At 40.4% G+C, this 21660-nt stretch overlaps 1 protein-coding gene across 1 annotated transcript in view; it reads left to right on the forward strand.

Annotated features, from left to right (window-relative positions):
* The window catches only part of LOC124794909 (trypsin-7-like), a 139156-nt gene that overhangs the window by 92547 nt on the left and 24949 nt on the right, over nucleotides 1-21660 (forward strand). Inside the window, exons 3-5 of the mRNA XM_047258611.1 lie at nucleotides 4295-4457; nucleotides 7157-7362; nucleotides 11233-11438. Coding sequence (XP_047114567.1) covers nucleotides 4295-4457; nucleotides 7157-7362; nucleotides 11233-11438 — 575 coding nt within the window. The remainder of the gene's footprint in view (nucleotides 1-4294; nucleotides 4458-7156; nucleotides 7363-11232; nucleotides 11439-21660) is intronic.

Genomic DNA, 21660 nt, shown 5'->3' on the forward strand with positions numbered 1-21660 from the left:
CTTTTAGTATCTCCAGGATTCTTCCAGGTATACAACCTTCTTTTATGATTCTTGAACCAAGTGTTAGCTATGATTAAGTTATGCTCTGTTTAAAATTCTACAAGGCGGCTTCCTCTTTCATTTCTTCCCCCCAACACCTTATTCACCTACTATGTTTCCTTCTCTCCCTTTTCCTTCTGACGAATTCCAGTCACCCATGACTATTAAATTTTCGTCTCCCTTCACTACCTGAATAATTTATTTTATCTCGTCATACATTTCATCTATTTCTTCATCATCTGCAGAGCTAGTTGGCATATAAACTTGTACTACTGTAGTAGGCATGGGCTTTGTGTCTATCTCGGCCACAATAATGTGTTCACTATGCTGTTTGTAGTAGCTGACCCGCACTCCTATTTTTTTATTCATTATTAAACCTACTCCTGCATTACCCCTATTTGATTTTGTATTTATAACCCTGTAATCACCTGACCAAAAGTCTTGTTCCTCCTGCCACCGAACTTCACAAATTCCCACTATATCTAACTTTAAGGGGCTCCGGAACGCCCTATACTTGCAATGATAAAATAACGCTTATAAATACATCCTTCCTCACAAAGTATTTGAGGTAGGAAGTTGAACTTTTACAGATTATTTATTGGAATATGGGCTACAACTTAACACAGGGATTTTACAAAATTTTAGTTCAGTTATTAAAGATGATTTTTTTTCAATTGTAATGAAAATTCACAACATTTTTTTTTGCAATTTTTTATTTATATATTCATAAATATACAGTTTTTTGGAAAAAGGCTGTGTTAAATTATGCAGAAGGTACTGTGTAACATTTACTGAAAGTTTGAAACAAATATGTTTGGAAGATCCTTAGAAAACATGAAATTAGTATGAGAAAATAAAAGTTTTGGGAATCGAGCGACAAAGATTGGATTAACTTTTTAGTGCATTCCAGGTCCATAGGATGGATTATCTTCATCCTCTGCAAACTCCTCCTCCAGCTTCCTCTAGTTCCTCCTCCTGTTTACTCTTGCTTGTATTTCTAGACTCTTTACAGCCCTGTCTGCAGCCCGAAGGCGTTCCTTGTCTAAAGCAAGCATCGCTCGTTGTTGTGTTCGTAGATTTTGCTACCATTTTCTTCAGTTGCAGTTACTGCAACACTGTTCCAAAAGGTGGTCATGTATGAACACTTATCACATTTCAGTTGTATTTCACTAGCAAGTCCTACGTGCTTTATTATGGAGAGTTCCAGACCAACTTCACTACACTGAATACATCTTACACAGTTTGAAAAAATTCCTTTGAGGACCGACATATCAAATATTTCATTCACATCCGATTCGCCCATAAAACATTCATAGTTTCCACTCATTGAACCAAGCTTCTTCTGTGAAGTATTTTCTTTCCCACTTTGACTGCTATGGGCAGGTGTACTTGAGAGGTTAGGTTCACTCACTTGGTTATCGTCTTTATTGCTTACAGTAATAACACATACCTTTGGCTTTCCAACATTTCTCCTGTTCTTAAAAGCCTTCAGAGGATTTCTAATAACTTTACTTTTACTCATTATTATACTTCAACAAAACAGAGACTCAAGAAACAGAATTAATTACGAATATTTTCGAGATAACAACAGAGTAAGTAAACACGAAACAATCGACAATCACACCAGCGATATATATTGAACCATCACAGGTTAGCCACAACACATACTTTATCTCACATCACTACAATGTACCTGATGAACACAGACGTTAATAATAACACCATTTGACAGCAGTTTAACAGCGCCACAGTGGGTCACGCCCATGTAGAACACATTTCAAAAAAAATTTAAAAATAGTTGTAGTCTTCGGAATTGAATAAATTATATATCTATTAAAAGGTAATAGTCTGCAGATTCAGAAGACGCAAAAAAGTAAAAATTGAACTTTTCATGATTTTGAGCCTTTCCGGAGCCCCTTAACTTATCCATTTCCCTTTTTAAATTTTCTAACCTACCTGCCTGATTAAGGGATCTGACATTCCACGCTCCGATCCGTAGAACGCCAGTTTTCTTTCTCCAGATAACGACATCCTCTTGAGTAGTCCCCGCCCGGAGATACAAATGGGGGACTATTTTACCTCCGGAATATTTTACCCAAGAGGACGCCATCATCATTTAATCATACAGTAAAGCTGCATGTCCTCGGGAAAAATTACGGCTGTAGTTTCCCCTTGCTTTCAGCCGTTCGCAGTACCAGCACAGCAAGGCCGTTTTGGTTAATGTTACAAGGCCAGATCAGTCAATCATCCAGACTGTTGCCCCTACAACTACTGAAAAGGCTGCTGCCCCTCTTCAGGAACCACACGTTTGTCTGGCCTCTCAACAGATACCCCGCCGTTGTGGTTGCACCTACGGTACGGCCATCTGTATCGCTGAGGCACGCAAGCCTCCCCACCAACGGCAAGGTCCATGGTTCATGGGATATATTCTTATATATTAATAATTATTCTTGAAATGATATTTCGAACCATTAGAGTTGATAAGACCAACGCTAGTATTTCATTAAAGGGGGTAACACAGGCATATATTTGTAAATTAATGCAGCATTATTTCCACTGAGGCTGTTATTTATTTAAACTTTGCTTTCATTTCATAAAGGTTTTATGCCACTGTCCAGTGATTTATCTGACTCATTTACTATTTTTTTCGAAAGAACAATACAACTAAGCTGCAACACGATCCTAAAAAGAAATTTAATTCACAAATCATGAAAACCTGTAAAAATAGGCAAGTTCCCCTTCACAGATAAAGAAGCACGAGAATATCTGATTACAAATCCTAGAAGCACATGGGTGCACAACCAAAAATTCATAAAAGCTATGTGCCTATCTGACCTATTGTTAATAGTATTGACAGTCTATCACATATTTTATGCAAAAAACTCAATAATTTATTCACAAAATTCTATACATATGAGAAGAAATATGCAATAAAGAACACACAAGAATTAACTGATCAAATCAAAATATGGTATTGGTATTCCTAATAATATTAAACTTGTTTCATTCACTCTTGTTATTCTTTACACAAAGTTTCCTTAAAAACCATAGATATAATTGAGACTAACTTAATTAAATGCAAGAAACTAGGTCCAGGTTTGATTTGTGATCTTATTCAGCTGTTGCAGCTTACTCTATCTTACATCGTCCATATAAGAGAACCATTAAATAATCCAGAATATATAAAATTGGATATGACATGATACACTCAAATTTAACAAAACTAATCCAATGCATACATGAAGTATCTCATACATAGCAGCCATGTCCCAAAAGATGTAACATAAATTCCAAATCCTTCACCATGCAAAGAAGGCGAAGGAAATGATTATTCTAGAGGTAACTGAAATTTATAGTAATTTAAAAATCAACCACATATACCTACCAACAAACAAACTGAACTATATACCTGAAGATATCTCGATAATCCAAAATAGCAATTCCAGTCGTAGTCCCCACATTAACTGATACAACTAATCGTTTGTAGTTACCTCATTAACACATAAAGTTATTCATAATGTCGATATACTAAGTGAAATTTTAATTTTCCAACTAATTTTGGTACACCTTCTTAAGACCACTCTCACTTTTCTTTCTTTGATCAACATTGAACTTATCTATATTTCCGGCATTATGTGCAAAAACTTTGAAAACATAAAGAACAACTAAAATTTTTGTAAACCAAAACGAATGGAAACTCAATTTTGTTTCTATTAATGGTAACTTTCCTAGGTAACTGTCTTTCCTCTATTTTAGTTACATATCATTCTGCTTCCCATTTCGTAGAGATAATAGAATTGCTTTTAGATACATATAATAGCTGAACAATGGCTTAAAAAGCTGAAACCAGTTGCGAAACTACAGACAGTTTAAATAAACAGCAGCCTCACTGAGGAAAAAAAATGTCTCATTCATTTATGAGTATTATCTACCGAATCCTCCTCTGTCCTTAACTATGCTTCCTGGGAGCCACTGATAAATAATGAATTTTATTCATAAGAAAAATCACCATTTCTTAATACTTGCAAATTTGTCAAGACAAAAATAAATTCGAAGTAGTGCCTGTAGAGCTGTAACTTTACTCATATTCTGTTGCAGTGCAATGTACTATCTCGTAAAATGTACGCCCTTACTCTTGAACTTAAAGAGAAATATGATGTACGAGAACAAAAACAGCATATTAACAGTCAGTGTGACCCTGTCCTACAGAGAAGTCAGACAACTGCAACAAGGTGAAAGGAACGTGTTGTTGCAGCGTGTGGTGAGCGGAATGACGGATCGCGCATCGTCGGTGGGCAGGCGGCTGACGTGAGCGAGTTCCCTTGGATGGCGCGGCTCACGTACTTCAATCGCTTCTACTGCGGAGGCACGCTCATCAATGACAGATATGTGCTGACGGCGGCGCACTGTGTCAAGGGGTGAGTCCTGCCGCCTGCTTCTGTTAAGGGATAATGTGTGAACTCTCGGACAGTATGCTTTTTTTTGGATTGAACCCTCAAATTTTGACGAAGAGTTCGTCAATATCGCTGAACGGTGGGACTGTCAGAAGCAAAGTATTACAAATAACCTTTCTAACTGATCTCACACACACACACACACACACACACACACACACACACACACAGAGAGAGAGAGAGAGAGAGAGAGAGAGAGAGAGAGAGAGAGAGAGAGAGACAGAGAGAGAGAGGGGGGGGGGGAGGGGGAGAAGGAAAAAGAGAGAGAGAGAGAGAGACTTAATTTAATTTGTGCATTCAATTTAATATTAAATGTTAATGCAGGGATGCATCCCAATCCCTGCAAAGCATGCAGACGCAGGGTGTCCCAAACTTTTAAAGTAATAAGCATACTAACAGTAGAGGGTTATAACTGAGTAGCCTAATTTGAGATAACAAACTAGTGATCGAAATGAATATTTAACTTTTGATTGACATTAAAGATCTGCACCTCAGAGCAATAACTTAAAACTCATAGGAACTGTTCAAAATGTGTTCATTATAGATGCATAACTTTTAATTGTTGTCCTATCAGTACTCTCTCCACTATTATTCGACATCCAGTTGGACCATACATTAAACACTTCCAAATTACTCTCAAAAGTAAAGCTCCGCGTTCGGTAGCCAGCCTTGAGCTATGAACATATAATAAACGATTTCGTATTGTTTAAGACAGCTCCAACAAATTCAATGCGGCAGACAACTGTTTGCTATGAGATATAAGCAGTTTATGAACAAGTGATACACGCGCTTTTCATTCAAGAACGTGCACCGCCAGAAATATTCATTTCGTACCATTGACCCCTACAGTAAGATACTCAATTTTGTGATTCTCTACAGCGTTTATACTTTTGGCCCTAAAGTTTGAGACACCCCGTGTACCTGCTGATTTTGGCATGTGGCCCTGACTCGTAGTTCCTAGTGCTACCACACTAAACATTCGGAAGATGTTTAATTCAAGACTTATGTCGTTGTTTATAAAAATACCATAATTTATAACGAAGAGAATAATAATTAATAGATCTTGTTAAATAAAACGACATTAAAATTGCATATAAACAGCGTTACAATTTACAGGATGCTAACTATAACTGTTTACTACGTACCACACGGTGTAGATGAAGGCGGGACGAACAAATTGATACTAGGTACTTGTGCCCTCTCAAGCCGGAAAACCCTCTGAAATTGGCTACAAAACTCACCTAATTTATAGTACCTGCGCACCACGCGAGTTTTTGACGGGAACATTAATAATACTACACTAACAAAACGTAAAACTGGCTTTTGTGTAAATATTACCTCAAAACACTGAGAATTTAAACAACATAAAATTAACAATTACATCATTTTGTTTGTCTGGCTTTCTCATTACGAAACTATTGTGCTTGTACTAACAAAATGTAGAATTGGCGTTCGTGTAAATGCTAGCTCAAAACGCTGAGAGTTTTAACACCATAAAATTAACAATTAAATCGGCCTTCTTACTACGAAACCACTACGCTTGTACGAGTTAAGTGTGAACTGAATTGTGTACATAATTAGTTTTTGCATACCGTTTACAAAAGCCTCTCTTTTACTATCCTCAAGGCAAAGCTGAAATAATAATTTTAAAAAAATTGCCGACAAAGCCAGTGGCGTAAGTGAGCCAGAGAATATTGAAAAACCCACGCGGCGCGCATACGCTGTAGCTTAGATCAATTTGAGGTGGGTTCTGGGCTTCATCGCAAGTTTCCTGCATCGAACTGTTCGCCTCGACATCCCCTACTCCACTGTGGTAGACTGCAAGCAGTTGGCATTTATATCCTGTAGAAGACCAGAACAGTTCTTGCCGTAATACGCCATGCTATGATAATATTTTAGCCTATAACATGCATTATATGATTGGCGGTTAGAAACGAGCATGATGGAAACAAATCCATAAGAGCAGCGATACGTATCTGAATGTAACTAATTGGTACTGTACCCAAAACCTACCAACTAGGCCTGCAAAGGACTCAACATCCGTACAGGAAAGAAAATAAACAAGTAATGAAACGAATTAGGAAGTGCCCAATCGGTAAATATTTAAGTGATAAAATCATCACACAATAACAAATACATGAGTTACAACAACCCTGAATCAGTACGCCAACATGTAGGGGTTGGACAAAAATATGGAAGTTATTTGAGAGAATCTACTGAGTAGCGAACTTGAAGGAGGGAACGTTGAGAAAACGCTGTGCACATTTTTCTGAAAGTGAGAGATTAGCATTACTTTCTCAAAAGTTTAACAAAGACTGCTAATGAACCAAAGATGTAATGCAACGTGTTGTAACTGAAGTGGTGTCCCTACGGAACCAAATTGCTGAGGTCATCGGTCCCTAGACTTATACACTACTTAATCTAACTTCAACTAACTTACGCCAAGGATAACACACACATCCATGCCCGAGGGAGAACTCGAACCTCCGACGGGGAGAGTCGCGAGAACCATGGCCAGGCGCCTGAGACCGTGCGCGGCTAGCCCGCGCGGCATTGCAAGCGAAATGGGCAACCTGCACGTTAAATGAATTATGTTCTTCTTGTGTCTTCGTTCAATGTAACACATAAATGAAATGCACTGACAGAAATATCTTATCCGACAGGTTTATGTGGTTCATGATAAAGGTGACTTTCGGCGAGCATGACCGCTGCAACTCGACAATGCGGCCAGAGACTCGCTTCGTATTGCGGGCGTTCACAGGAGACTTCAGCTTCATGAACTTCGACCACGACATCGCGCTGCTCAGGCTCAACGACCGAGTTCCCATCACGCAGGACATTCGACCCATCTGCCTGCCACCAAATGATGGTAAACACAACGCACACTGCTGATACGCTTTAACACTCACCAATGACTGAGGTCATTTTAGTCATCTATAAATAACTCGTACTAATCGTATAAATAATTGAAAATAAGTAATACAATAGCTTTACAAACAAATGTCATTTATCCAGATTTCGCTTACATATTAATTTGATTAATTTTCAGCAATCATTCGGCTTGAATGTCATTTTTCATTAAGTCTAATTCAAGTTTCATTAACATGAAGGACGTTACAAACGATGCCTATAATCTTCAATATTCACTATAATGTGGCTTTACGATCTCCACCCATTGGGCGTAAGCCGACAACTAGACGAATATGAAGCTCGGTGCTAGAAATATTAGTCATTAGTCTCAAAACAACAAAACTACATAGTTTCCGCCTTTGTAGCATAACTGTCTGCTCCCAATTTTACATTGTTCTCGGCAAGTCTGCTTTCTAAGCAAAGTAAAAATTATAACGTTATTCGCTGGGGCCACACTTATTAGATCTTGCGACAGTACTTCGTTGTGCCCGAACTATTAGCTCTTGTGACAAATTTCAACAGCAACAGCACTCCATAACAACAGCTAAAAAAATGGTAGTCAGTTAAATATGGCCTTATCCTTTTTCCAACCGAAAATAATATGTTATAAATGCTGCGTTTAGGTGCAGAGTAGCTGTCTTAATTTGGTTTAATACGCCGAATGTACTTGCGTTAGAGTCCTTGAAATTACACAGTGCGCGCGCCACCATTTCTTCTGTTATAACGATGACTTCGGGACAAATGGAAACATTCAGCTCGTATAATGAACGAAGTTTACGAACATATACTTTGTACTGAGGTAATTCAGAAAAAGAAAACACAGACAAAGATGATGACGGAAGTAAAGGAACTTGGCCAAAACATTTTGAAACAATAAGTTGCATCGCACTGCTTGTCTTAGTTACCAACTTGTAGGAATCATTCCTTCGACTCTAACTGTAACTTTTTGAAATTCTAAGACCAAATAACAAGAAATGCATGACTGGTCGACATCAAAATCGCTGTTATCTCTTTCCTTAAACCAAGTCAAGTTCAACGGCTCCAGCATTCCACAAAAAAGGAAGATTAAGTTTTAACGTCCTGTCGACATCGAGGTATTACAGACGTATATCGTTCGTGGCCTTCCGTAGTAACCATCCCGATTTTTGCCTGGAGCGATTTAGGAAAATCCAAATCTGAATATCCGGACACGGATTTTAACAGTCGTCCTCCCGAATGTGATTTCAATGTTCTAACCACTGCGTAACTTCGCTCGTTTCCTACCTTCGACTGACTGTAGCCTTTTTCAAAGGAAAGATGATGTTGGTGAAAATCGACAGTTTTGTTCAAAATTGCTCTGAGCACTATGGGATTTAACATCTGAGGTCATCAGTCCCCTAGAACTTAGAACTACTTAAACCTAATTAACCTAAGGACATCACACACATCCATGCCCGAGGCAGAATTCGAACCTGCGACCGTAGCAGTCTCGCAGTTCCGGACTGAAGCGCCTAGAACCGCACGGCCACCGGGGCCGGCACAGTTTTGTTCACTCACGTTATAATCCAAGTGTAAAGGGGTTCTTCGCTTACCATCAGCATAACATCAGTATAGAAAGTATTACGAGCATTCGTTTAGAAAAGTTTGCTTTGGACAGAAAGCCTTACAGCATATTTACAACAATCACGATTTTATACAGACTGAATAAAAATTCGTTGCGTAGAATGTTGTATGGAGAACAACGAGACTGGTTCAAATTTGAACATAACCTGTAGTAAAATACCCCGAACTCTCAAGGAACTGCCGTTCCTTTCAGGAAGGAAAAGATTATTTCCTCTTCGTACTTCAATGTAGTTTCATAAAATGATCACCATCGCCGACTTCAGAGCAAGAAAATCGGAACACCACACACGCATACATCACATGTAATACCAGTGTAAATAGGTGCACTTGGAAATAAATTCCTGCAATGCATCGTGATGTAAATTTAAAAAAAAAACTTAACTGGTGCTGGTTTTATTATTACGTAAAAATTATTTCCAAGCCTTAGCACAATGTTATTTGCAGTGATGGTTTACAATCCAAGTCCCGTATGTTTAAAAAACGGATTATCTTTTACTTATGAATATTAAGGTGGATAACAGTTATAGAAATAAGTAGCACAACTGGAAACACTTAAGAAACGGAGCATTTGGAACAAGAGCTCATAGCTCTTAAGCTATGCATTTAGAGCACATATTTACTGGACTTCTTTGTTTTGGTCAGAATTATATGATCCAAAAAGTGAAAAACCACAGCGCTTGCATTAGAAGAGATGTGTTTCGCAATATCGAAAATGAACTCGTGCTAGGTGCGCATTTTAAAGCCCACGCTACCATCTTTGAAAGTTGCCTGCTCAACAATATTAACAACAGTATCGGTGCATGTATTCCCCTGTCAGAGGTATTAGAACGATTTTCGCTTATAACTTTCGACTCGGACTATCCCGGACCAGAACCTTTAATTGAAATGGATTCATTTACTTTTCTCCATCATCCCAGAAAGTTTGTAGTAGAATCACCCTGTATAATCTTCCACAATTCACATACTGACCTCGGGCTGTAGATTAACTTATTCTTGCGTACAGCAATACAGTTTTAATACAGAGTGTGGACAAAAACATTACCAAGCCTAATACAGTGAAGGAAACGCGTTGGTAGTCAAAACGGCTTCCAGTTGCCTCGGAATGGATAAATAATAATAACGTGGTTTTCAAGGAAATCCTACAGTATTCTTCCTGCAAAATAGTGGCAAGTTCAGGTAATGATGACAACGGTAGATAGCTATATCGCACACTTCTCTTTAAAGTACACCACAAAAGCTCCATAATACTGAGATCTGTTGACTTTGGTAGGCAGGGCATATGAGACAGTTCATCCTCCTGCTCACAAAACAGTACCGGACGATGCAAACTGTATGAAAAGGCGCTCTCTCGCCTTGGAACACAGTGCCACCACTGGGGAACAAACAATGTACCAAGTAACGGACCTGATCAACCAAAATGGTCACATAATCCTTGGCAGCAATGCAACGTTGCAGAAGCCAATGGAATACCACGATATGGCTGCCCAATCATCACTCCGCCAGAAACGAAACAGTGTGCAACAAGACTCATCCGACGAAACGATTTCTTTCATTCCTCGATACTCCAGGTTTTATGACTTTGGCACCACGTTTTCTTGTAACGGGCAGTTGCATCCCTGATGAACAGTTTTGGAATTCCACCTCACTCTGCAATTCCCTGCTTTTAGAGCCCCTTCGTGTTGTTTTGGTGGTGATAGGATTTGCGAGTGCCACATTCAGCTCTATAGTGACTTTTGCAGTTCTCGTCCTCTTTATTTTTCGCCACAATCCTCTTCAATGACCGTCTCTCATGATCACTCAACAGACATTATCGTCCGTGTTGTGACTTAGCAGATGATTTTTTTCCCCTTTCCTGGTATGTGGTATAAGTCTTCGATATGGTGGCCCTTGAAACACCAAACATTCAGCTACCTTGGTTACGTTAGCGCCCACCATACGGGCACCAACGACTTGCCCAAGTTCGAAGTCACCCTTGCCCAAGTTCGAAGTCACAGCTCCGATATAAAGCACGTACAACTAAACAGAACACTGTTCTGACTATGATTGACGCTTGCAACATTTTGAGGACATTGCACCTGTGCCGTTCGTGGTGAAACACAGTAGTCTAACCTGCAGGCTTAGCTAGCTTCTGCATTTATGTTCAAGCATGGATTTCTCGCGGTATTTCAATATTTTTGACCAAGCTCTATATATTTAAAAGCATACTACATAATTTCTTGTTTTACAGAGAAGCTGTATGAAGGAACAAAAGCAGTAGCAACGGGATGGGGAACCTTACAAGAAGACGGAAAAGCTTCTTGTATACTCCAAGAAGTAGAAGTTCCTGTCATGACCAATGAAGAATGCCGCAAAAACACAAAGTACAGAGAATCAATGATCACAGACAACATGATGTGTGCTGGGTACCCCGATGGCATGAAGGACTCCTGTCAGGTAACTTAACTCTGAATCTGTTAACGAGTAACAATGAATGCTAATATAATGTTTTAATATATCTAACGATGTTGATCACAGCCTAAGAGACGTCTCCATTCTCAGTTTTGACAGAGAGTATTTTCTGTTTAACGTCACTAACGTTTTGTTTGATTGTGTGAAATCCAAGACTACTTTGATTTCCTTATTTAAAGAACGATTTTCATTTACTGCGTAACAATTATTTTCATGAAATGACCATTAAACTTGGTAAAGAAGTTTAACTGTCACGCCATACTCCCAAAACAATTTAGGCGTCACTCTCGAATCCTTCATGTGGTGTGGTGTACGAGCTTGAAATAAGCTAATATATGTTTGGGTAATTGAAATCATAAAATTCATATAAAGCTGCAGCCTGTCGTTTGCAGTTCCACGAGCGCGCGTTAAGTTTACAGCATATCACTAGCATTCATAACTACGACGTTTAAGTCAAGTGATACTGTAGTTTCAGGCACACTACAAGTATTTTAAAAGAATGCCGCACATGTTTACACGGGGTGTTCATTTACTGGTTCGGTATCGGACAAGCGCTGGCTGCATCTGAAGAAAATGTTCAAATGTGTGTGAAATCTTATGGGACTTAACTGCTAAGGTCACCAGTCCCTAAGCTTACACGCTACTTAACCTAAATTATCCTAAGGACAAACACACACACCCATGCCCGAGGGAGGACTCGAACCTCCGCCGGGACCAGCCGCACTGCATCTGAAGAAAACAGTTGGCATTTTCCTAAGGGTCGGCACTACAGATGTGCGGCGAATAACAATATCCCTCAGCAAAGGAGTCCGGAAAGAGGGTGGGAGCAATATGGAGCACTTGTGCCCTCCCTGCCCCCCCACCCCCTTCTTCCAGAATCTGGAGCACGAGTTTTTATTCATTACAGAATTCTCATTCACTTATAGAATTGAACGGATAGTCATCAATTCTGTGGGAATTTTATTCTGCCGCCTTTAATAATTAGTTATTATGGTATGCCACATCTCAGAGTCGATCAATTCATTTACATCGAAACTGACTATTTATGAGTGTTGCCCCATGCCCCTCCTCTCTGGAGAAATTTCTGGGGATGCTGTGAGGCCATTGTAACCGTGGCCGAAACGTTACTTTCTACAGTACAGTTTTTTAAATTATGACGTGGTGCCGTACTCAGAAAAATTTTATATTAACTGAAGCTAATAGTTTCTTTTTTTTTTATCAACGATGGGTTTGTTCCTGACAAAGGAATCAGAGCATTCGGTTGTGAAGCAGCAGAGAAAATCCTGTGTGAAAGAGGAGTTTCATCCCTTTCCGTTTGCAATTTTCACTTGAACCACTGTCTACGGAAGAGAATGCAAGAACCGGGAATAACGGAGGAATACAGGAATAGAGACAGGTCTGACTGCTCTGTGGCACATGTTTGCTGCAGTGGCACATCTTCCACCAAACAGTGTTTATGAACCGTAGATGGTAATAATGGAGGAAATGATCAGTGGAAAAAAGGTCGCGAAATTCGCAGACTATGTAGCCAATCAATGGTTGGAACATCCTAATATACCAACTGAAATGTTTTAACTAGCGGCACAGGACCACGAATTCTATCGATGGTGGTTGACACAGGGAACTCATCAACAAATCAAAAACATTCGACTGGATACTTTCTGATAAATAGGCTGAAGCAGGAAGCAGTAGACGCTTTATCTGAAATTGGAGAAAGGTTCCATTGGCCTGCCTCTTAAAAAAGAAGTAAAAGATACATAGATCTTGATCAAAGGTTAAAGGCATTATAAGAAGGCATGATGATTCGGGGGACTTAAGAAGATGTTGAAAATATATAAGATTCTTACAAAAAATTGGACGAGAAATTTAAATTCATAAAATAAGACGATGTTTAACCATTTGCTGAACTAATGTTACAAAAGGAAAAAAACAGGTAAACATAAATAAATTAAAAAGGGAAAAATAAAACATTTAAACATGCCTATGCAATATGCTCACAACCAATCCTAGACCTCCATAAAAAGTCGGCAGAGACGGCCGTCCCCCTTTTGAGGCTTTCTCTGGCGGGCGGAAAACCCACAGCTAAAAGATTAGTGGCTGGAAACAGCACGTCACGGGGTCGCAAAGCCCGCGACTATCTAATGACAGTGCAACGGTCTGCCAACATAAACGCCACAGGAATTAATTCAGTCTGTCCTCAGTATCGATATGGAGCTAGTAGCTGTGTTTGTTTGTTTGCGACGTCGAAATTAAAAGAGAATGCAGAAAAAGTAGATGTTCTGGGTACATCCCTTCGCTGCTGATAGAGACATCAACAAGAAATTTCACGCATTGTCCAATGATTTATGAAAATATAGAGTTAAATTTTTCTGTTTCGTGAGAATGTCAGTACGGTCATTTGACATATTAGTGGATAGATCCCTAGATGAATTGAAGAAAAGGAACATTGTTTTATGGAAAGTTATCTCGCTAGAGGTAAAAATTTTTTGGTCTGTCTAAGCAGTAGCTAATTATTTGTGTTTTGCTGTCGTATTTAAGTTTTAGTTGTAACTAAGGCATGCACAGAAGTGATTTTTCAGTTTTTATTTGAAAAGTACCTTATAATAAATTAGCTGTCATCCACCCTCTGCACTCACATTTTTGTTATGATGAGTGACTGTGATTAAGTAAGCTGTTGTACGTGCAGTAATGTCAACTGCCGTCATGTGTCATGTGTCTGCTTGTTTGAGCAACTTAGCTGGTGATGTGCGACCTCTCACCCCTCTAGCTGCTTCCGCTATAAATGCACTGTTCAGCAGTTTAGTCGTGAAAACGTAAGAGGCAAACACACTTCTGCACTCTTACTTGTGTCTGCGATCTCATATCAGTTGTTTTATTATGAGGATTGATAGTAAGCGAGTAACTTATTGTATGTGCAACAATGTCAGCTTCCCTCACATTTCTGCTTGTTCAAGTAAGTATAGCATAGCCGAGCGCTGTATATGGAGTGGAGTGATTATCTATACATTATACAACGCGTATATTACACAATAAATTTGTTTGTTAATATCTTAACATAGTTTTGTTGTTTTTTTTTTTTTTTTTTTTTTTTTTGGGCGGGAGACTTAAACATCTGAGGTCATCAGTCCCCTAGACTTAAACCTAACTAACCTAAAGACATCACACACATCCATGCCCGAGGCAGGGTTCGAATCTGCGACCGTAGAAGCAGCGCGGTTCCAAACTGAAGCGCCTAGAACCGCTCGGTCACAGCGGCCGGCATAGTTTATGTTCACTGACGTAAGAAAACATGTTCCATTCCTTACTTCACTCTCTCAGGGGTTGATTCTACAGTATCCTGTTTTTCCTCAGAGTTCGAGCTATGCCAATAACAAATTACATCGAAATCGGTTTGGTGGTTTCTTTGAAAAAACATAACTAACAAAGTTGCTTTCGCATTTAATAATATTATTATGGAAGTTTGGATTAAACACACTGGGGATTGCATAACCATTGTCTTCTGTTACCTGTGACTGCTCTCACATAAGTTACCTGTGACTGCTCTCACATATCAGTAAAATGAAATGAAATGAAATGCGTTCCATAAGTAATGCGACCAAATTAATAAAAAACCATTTATTGAATTATTCGTACAAACAATCAAAAATTTTCAAAATAGCACCCTCTCGCATCGATACACTTCTGGAGGCAGTGTTTCCATGCTTGGAAGGCATCCTGGATGCCTTTTCCGGAATGTCCTTTAGAGCTGATGTAACATGCACCTGGAGGCTTTCAATCGTGTCCCAATGTTTTCATTTCATGACTCCTTTTAACCGAGGAAACAATAAAAAGTCGGCGGAAGCCAGGTCAGGACTGCAGGGAGGCTGGGGAACCTGTGACTCGGCTCGTTGTCGTGAACTTTCCACGTGTTCTTGATGTCGCTTCGGCAGCGCGAGACCCTCCTTTTCAGTCTTCCAAGTAGAAAGGTGAGTTCACTGTAGTCCCGGTAGGTACGAATTCGTGATGGACAATGCCTCTGACGTCAAAGAAGACAATGAGCATGGTTTTGATCCTGGACCTGCTCATGCTTGCCTTCTTGAGGCGCGGCGACGATGGGGTGTGCCACTCTGAACTCTGCCTTTTTGTCTCAGGGTCGTACTCAAAAATCCACGACTCATCACCAGTGATAACTGAGTTTAAAAAATGAGGATCATTTTCATACATTTTCAACATTTCTCGGCACCGATGCGCTCGCATGTGCTTGTGTTCGTCGGTCAATACTTTTGGGACGAGTTTGGCACACACCTTTCTCATGTTCAAATCTTCGGTCACAATGCGGAAAACGGTTGTTTTTGACATGTTTAGAGTTTGCACTATCAATTGAAAGCTCAGCCGTCTGTCAGAGTTCAAACAATCGCGCAAAAGCGTCACATTTTCGTCGACTAGTGCGGTTGATGGCCGTCCACTGCGAGGTTCGTCGGTGATTTCCTCTCGGGCCTCCATGAATGACTTGTGCCATCGGAAAACTTGTGATGTGGACAAGCAATCAGTCCCAAAGGCATGCTGAAGTAATGGAAACGTTTCGGTGGCGGACTTCCCAGGTTTAAAGCAAAATTTGATGGCGTACCGTTGCTCTACAGAATGATCCATTGTGCCGTGTTACATAAACTCAAAACGGGTTGACGGAAACGCACGTCCTGACTCTCCGGCAGCTTGAAGCCGAATGAGACAAAGAGCGTTTTGAAGCTAACACCCCCCTCCACTTGGCCCAGCCGGTTACAACACGCTGTGGTGTACCGTTGCGTCAGAAAAAAATTGGTCGCTTTACTTATGGAACGCACCCAGTTATGCATATGGCTTTATTGGCCATGCGTCCCTGTTCGGGATAGTACTTTTATTTGACGCCACTTCGGTGCCTTGCACGTCGATGATGATGAAATGCTGATGAAGACAAGAAACACACACGCAATCCCGAGTAGAGGAACTTCAACCTGGCTGGGAACTAAACCCGGTACCCTGTGAGTCAGCAACGCCAACCACTTTTTTTTTATTCTCGCGCTATATTCTTCAAAGCGTCATTTTTCCTTTTTTTCCTCTTCTTTTTGTCATTTAATCTTGATTCTGGAAATTAAATCTCTTCACACCGAAAATGGAAAAAATTAAACAAAAAATTTAGAAAGTCCCTTCTTCGAGATTCTGATATTCGTTCTGGTCCAATAAAGACCATTAGCGTTCCAATATCATCGTCGGTCCTCCTCACTGAAATCCAGCTTACGTACTTCGTCGATAGAAAACAAATGAGAGATGATAAAAGAATTCTGGAACTACTGAATTTTTTCTCTCGTGCCTGTGTCTCATCTTCCCGCATTGCTGTTGCAGATAAGATTGGTAGTATAATACAAACGTATTAGCTGTGGTGATAAAGTAATGGGTGAAATGGTTGGTATGTACCAAGCATATAATCGACGTTTTGTCTTTGTGACATGCGCCAGTTTAGTTGGAAAATGACGTTGAAGACGATGGTGGTACAGCTCGTTCTGGTAATTAAAGCCAATTTCTGCCTTGTTAACGACCAAATTCGATTGGAAAAAAATGATCTCTCTACGAGGGTACCCCATAACTGACACTTTCTGCAGAGAGGATTTGGTGTCAGACTGATGTGCAGTTTCACTCTTGTCGAAACCTTCTCATAGATTACATCCAATCAAGAGCATCTGACACCTGACAGTAGCTATTTTTGATGAATACTTTGCCAAATTCTGCTCCAGTCTTTATTCCTGTAAAGTGGGTGTACTGTTGGATGCTGAAACGCTTGTTAGTATAAAAAAAGCCGTGGAATGATGGAGGGATTCCTCCCCCATGTAACATGCCATAATGAAATACGACTGCACATAATGCAGTAGAGGTTCTGTGGCTGGCATGAATATTGGGCGAGACATGTCAACGGACCACACAACCACGGGCTGTCGATGGAAATCAGTAGTTTTGTTATGATGAGTGATGACAACGGCACTAAAATAAAATGTGGAGCCTATGTAATTATTAAATGGCGTTAAACTGATGAATAATAAAAGTAAATGGTTTGTAGTTTCGTACAGCCAAATTTTGTAACATCTGTACGTGCAATAACATCAGCTGCTGTCGTCAACGATTTTTCTTCTTTAGGGCCAGTCACATAATATACACTATGTGACCAAAAGTATCCGGACAACTGGCTGAAAATGACTTACAAGTTCGTGGCGCCCTTCATCGGTAATACTGGAATTCAATATGGTGTTAGACCACCCTTAGCCTTGATGACAGCTTCCTCTCTTGCAGACATACGTTCAGTCAGGTGCTGGAAGGTTTCTTGGGGAATGGCAGCCCATACTTCACGGAGTACTGAACTGAGGAGAGGTATCGATGTCGGTTGATGAGGCCTGGCACGAAGTCGGCGTTCCGAAACATCCCAAAGGTGTTCTATAGGATTCAGGTCAGGACTCTGCGCAGGTCAGTCCATTACAGCCCATTGTCTTGTAACCACTCCGCCACAGGCCGTGCATTATGAACAGGTGCTCGATCGTGTTGAAAGATGCAATCGCCATCCCCGAATTACTCTTCAACAGTGGGAAGCAAGAAGGTGCTTAAAACATCAATTTAGGCCTGTGCTTTGATAGTGCCACGCAAAACAACAAGGGGTGCAAGCCTCCTCCATGAAAAATACGACCACACCATTACACCACCGCCTCCAAATTTTACTGTTGGCACTACATACGCTGGCAGATGACGTTCACCGGGCATTCGCCATACCCACACCCTGATATCGGATCGCCACATTGTGTCCCGTGACTTGTCACTCTAAACAACATTTTTCCACTGTTCAATCGTCCAATGTTTACGCTCCTTACACCAAACGAGGCATCTTTTGGCATTACTGGCGTGATGTGTGACTTATGAGCAGCCGCTCGATCATGAAATCCAAGTTTTCTCACTTCTCGCCGAGCTGTCATAGTACGTGCTGAGGATCCTGATGCAGTTTGGAATTCCTGTGTGATGGCCTGGATAGATGTCTACCTATTACATATTACGACCCTCTTCAACTGTCGGCGCTCTGTGTCAGTCAACAGACGAGGACGGCCTGTACGCTTTTGTGCTGTACATGTCCCTACAAGTTTCCACTTCACTATCACACCGGAAACAGTGGACCTGGGGAAGTTTAGGAGTGTGGAAATCTCGCGTGCTGACGTGTGAGACAAGTGACACCCAATCACCTGACCACGTCCGAAGTCCGTGAGTCCCACGGAGCGCCCCATTTTGCTCTTTCACGATGCCTAACGACTACTGAGGTCGCTGACATGCAGTACCTAGTAGTAGGTGGCAGCACACTGCACCTAATATGAAAAACGTATTTTTCTGGGGGTGTCCGGATATTTTTGATCACATAGTGTATGTGTGATAACAACATGATTATTACAGTAGCTGCACCAAGTAGCTGCTTACAATAAGTAATCTTTATTCACAACAGACATTTCGGCTTTATCGCTGTTTTCAAGTAAATGCGATTGCAATTTTGGTGAGAGCATGTATGAATGTGAACTCATTTGTATTAAAGTAGCTCTATTGTAATCACGTCTTTCTGGACGTGTGGCAGCTGTAATAGCTTTTACATTGGATAAACAGGAAGAAATTTTATGAGATATACAGAATACATGAGAGAGAGCGAATATATTCAATCGAGCTTCTTTCTACGCTTGAAAAAACAAAATCGCACTGCTGATACGATCGAAAATGCACTCCAGATTCTGCACAGAATACCAAAAGGTATTCCAACGAAAATTCTTGAAGAATTGAGAACCTATATGCACACGAGAAAAATAACCACATGAAATATTAAACGAATTTAGAGAAAGTACTACCTCAAAAACTTTATTGAACTTTTAGAACACGAAACTGGATAATTCGGAAGTAACATATTCAACAACCAAAAATAATCGTACCAAATTGTAGTTAATAAAATAGTATCGCTGTTCATCTGCACAATCATTGTAAACATATAGCGTCGTAAGAGTTGAGCTATCAAAAACTACTGTCACATCGTAGTTAACGTTTTATTTTCAACATCCTGACATCATTTACCATCTTATTAAAACAGTGACAGTTATAAGACAGTTCACTAACGACGAAATATGGACGTCACTTCAATCTAGACGTGAGTACAATACAGCTACTTTAATACAAGTGACATTCACATTCATACACGTTCTCACCAAAACTGTAATCGTAGGTACCTAAAAATGGCGATAAAGCCGAAACAGTCTGTCGTGAATAAAGATTACTTATTATAAGCAGCTATTTGGTGCATATACTTAATAACAACAGTTACCCTCGTGTGTCTGCGTGATACCCGCGGCTACGCCCACATATCACAATCAAATGCAGCTTCACTGAGAGCCACCCGTGTTCTACACGTGTTTATCGTACAGCACTCAAATGACACCGTCCTTGAGTATTCAAGTGTCTCAAGAGCTGTAAGAGAATCATGATACTCAGCGGCTTAAATGCGACAGGCTTGTGACTGATATTAGTACGAAATAGTGGATTAAATACGTTGAGGATTGTATCCATTACATTGAATCATATCATATAGAACATTTTCACAAATATGGCAAAGTTCAAAAGTCAAACAGGAAACAGCTTTTTCAAAGAATAATAATGTCTCCGTATTTCGCATTATATTCTTCATCAGCAAACGTACTACACACTTTCTTTAGTAGCCTATGTTACTTTTCAGTGTTCAAGCTATCGTCATACCAAATTTCATCAAAATCGCTTCCGCTGTTTAATCACCAAAGCGTAAGAGATAGTTGCTTTCGTATTTATAGCATTAAGCATGTAATATGGATCCAAATTCAATTTACAAATATTTTAGACAAAAAATAGAAAATCTACCTCATTTGTTTACATCCGGCCGCTGTGGACGAGCGGCTCTAGGCCCTTCAGTCAGAAACCGCGCTGCTGCTACGGTCGCATGTTCGAATCCTGCCTCGGGCATGGATGTGTGTGACGTCCTTAGGTTAGTTAGGTTTAAGTAGTTCTAAGTCTAGTGGACTGATGACCTCAGATGTTAAATCCCATAGCGCTTAGAGCCACTTGTTTACGTATCTTACTTCTTAAAAAAAATCTACATCATCTGATGTATCGAACCCAATAGCATCACTTTCTGCAGCAGGACATGTAGCTGTGCTATTTCTATCTCAAGTAAGTTTTAGTTTCTTGTCCCAGACAGTAATGTAGTTTGTCTGTGTTGTAAAGTTCTTGTCATTGGAGTGGAGTATCGCGTTATTAAAAGTAGTTTGGATGTGCTAAATATGGTTCTCGAGCGAGACGTCAGACATCGTTGTGAAAACTCCACAATATTTCGTCGGCGTAACTGACCGACCTCTTCAGGTGAGACGAACACAATGCCCAGGCTATGACTGAAGCTTCCTATTTATGACAATCGGAGAAGAAGCTGCGCGGGCGTGGACGCGCCAAATTTCGGTGACCATTAGCGCAGATATGCAGGTCGGTAGCGAGAGAGACAATTACGCCACCTGTCGGACGATGAACGCACGCTCAGAGGCCTGTCAGTCAGGCTGTGCGCTGCCTTCGGCCGTCCCAGCGCCCTCCGGCGGGAGCCGCCTGCCGAAATACAGGCGCGTGTCCCTCGCCGTTGTCAACCAAATATCTATGTCACTACCGCAGCGTCATCCCTCGTACGACCAATAGTTCTTTTTTGCGTTCGCTGTCATTTTAACATGGCCAGCGCTGGATCCCATGCCTTGCTGAGTTGGTATCCTGGGTTCCTGTTAAGTAAATTGGTCGAACTGGGAAGTTTCACTGCTTCCTTAATAATGCTGTCCCAGCACGAAGACGTCGACGACAGAATTTCCGTGTTTTTGTATTTACTCTATGTTCCGTACTGAGGCAATGCTCAGCCCCTGCAGATTCTCTGGCTGGTCCAGACGTGTTTGTCGTCGCCGATCAACACATCTATCATCTACTGTGCGACAGATTTGTCCTATGTATGACATCCCACAGCTACAGGAATCATACGGACACCAGGCCTTCTTAAATCAACACTGAAACAATGGGGAGTCTGTTGTCGCTACTTTTTACGTGGACTTGTCAATAGACCTATTCAAACATGACATTCTGTATAACAATTTAAATTAGCACAAACATGAAAATGATACATTGTTAGGCTTGA

Source organism: Schistocerca piceifrons, chromosome 4 (assembly GCF_021461385.2).
Source record: "Schistocerca piceifrons isolate TAMUIC-IGC-003096 chromosome 4, iqSchPice1.1, whole genome shotgun sequence".
Classification (NCBI taxonomy): Eukaryota; Metazoa; Arthropoda; class Insecta; order Orthoptera; family Acrididae; genus Schistocerca; species Schistocerca piceifrons.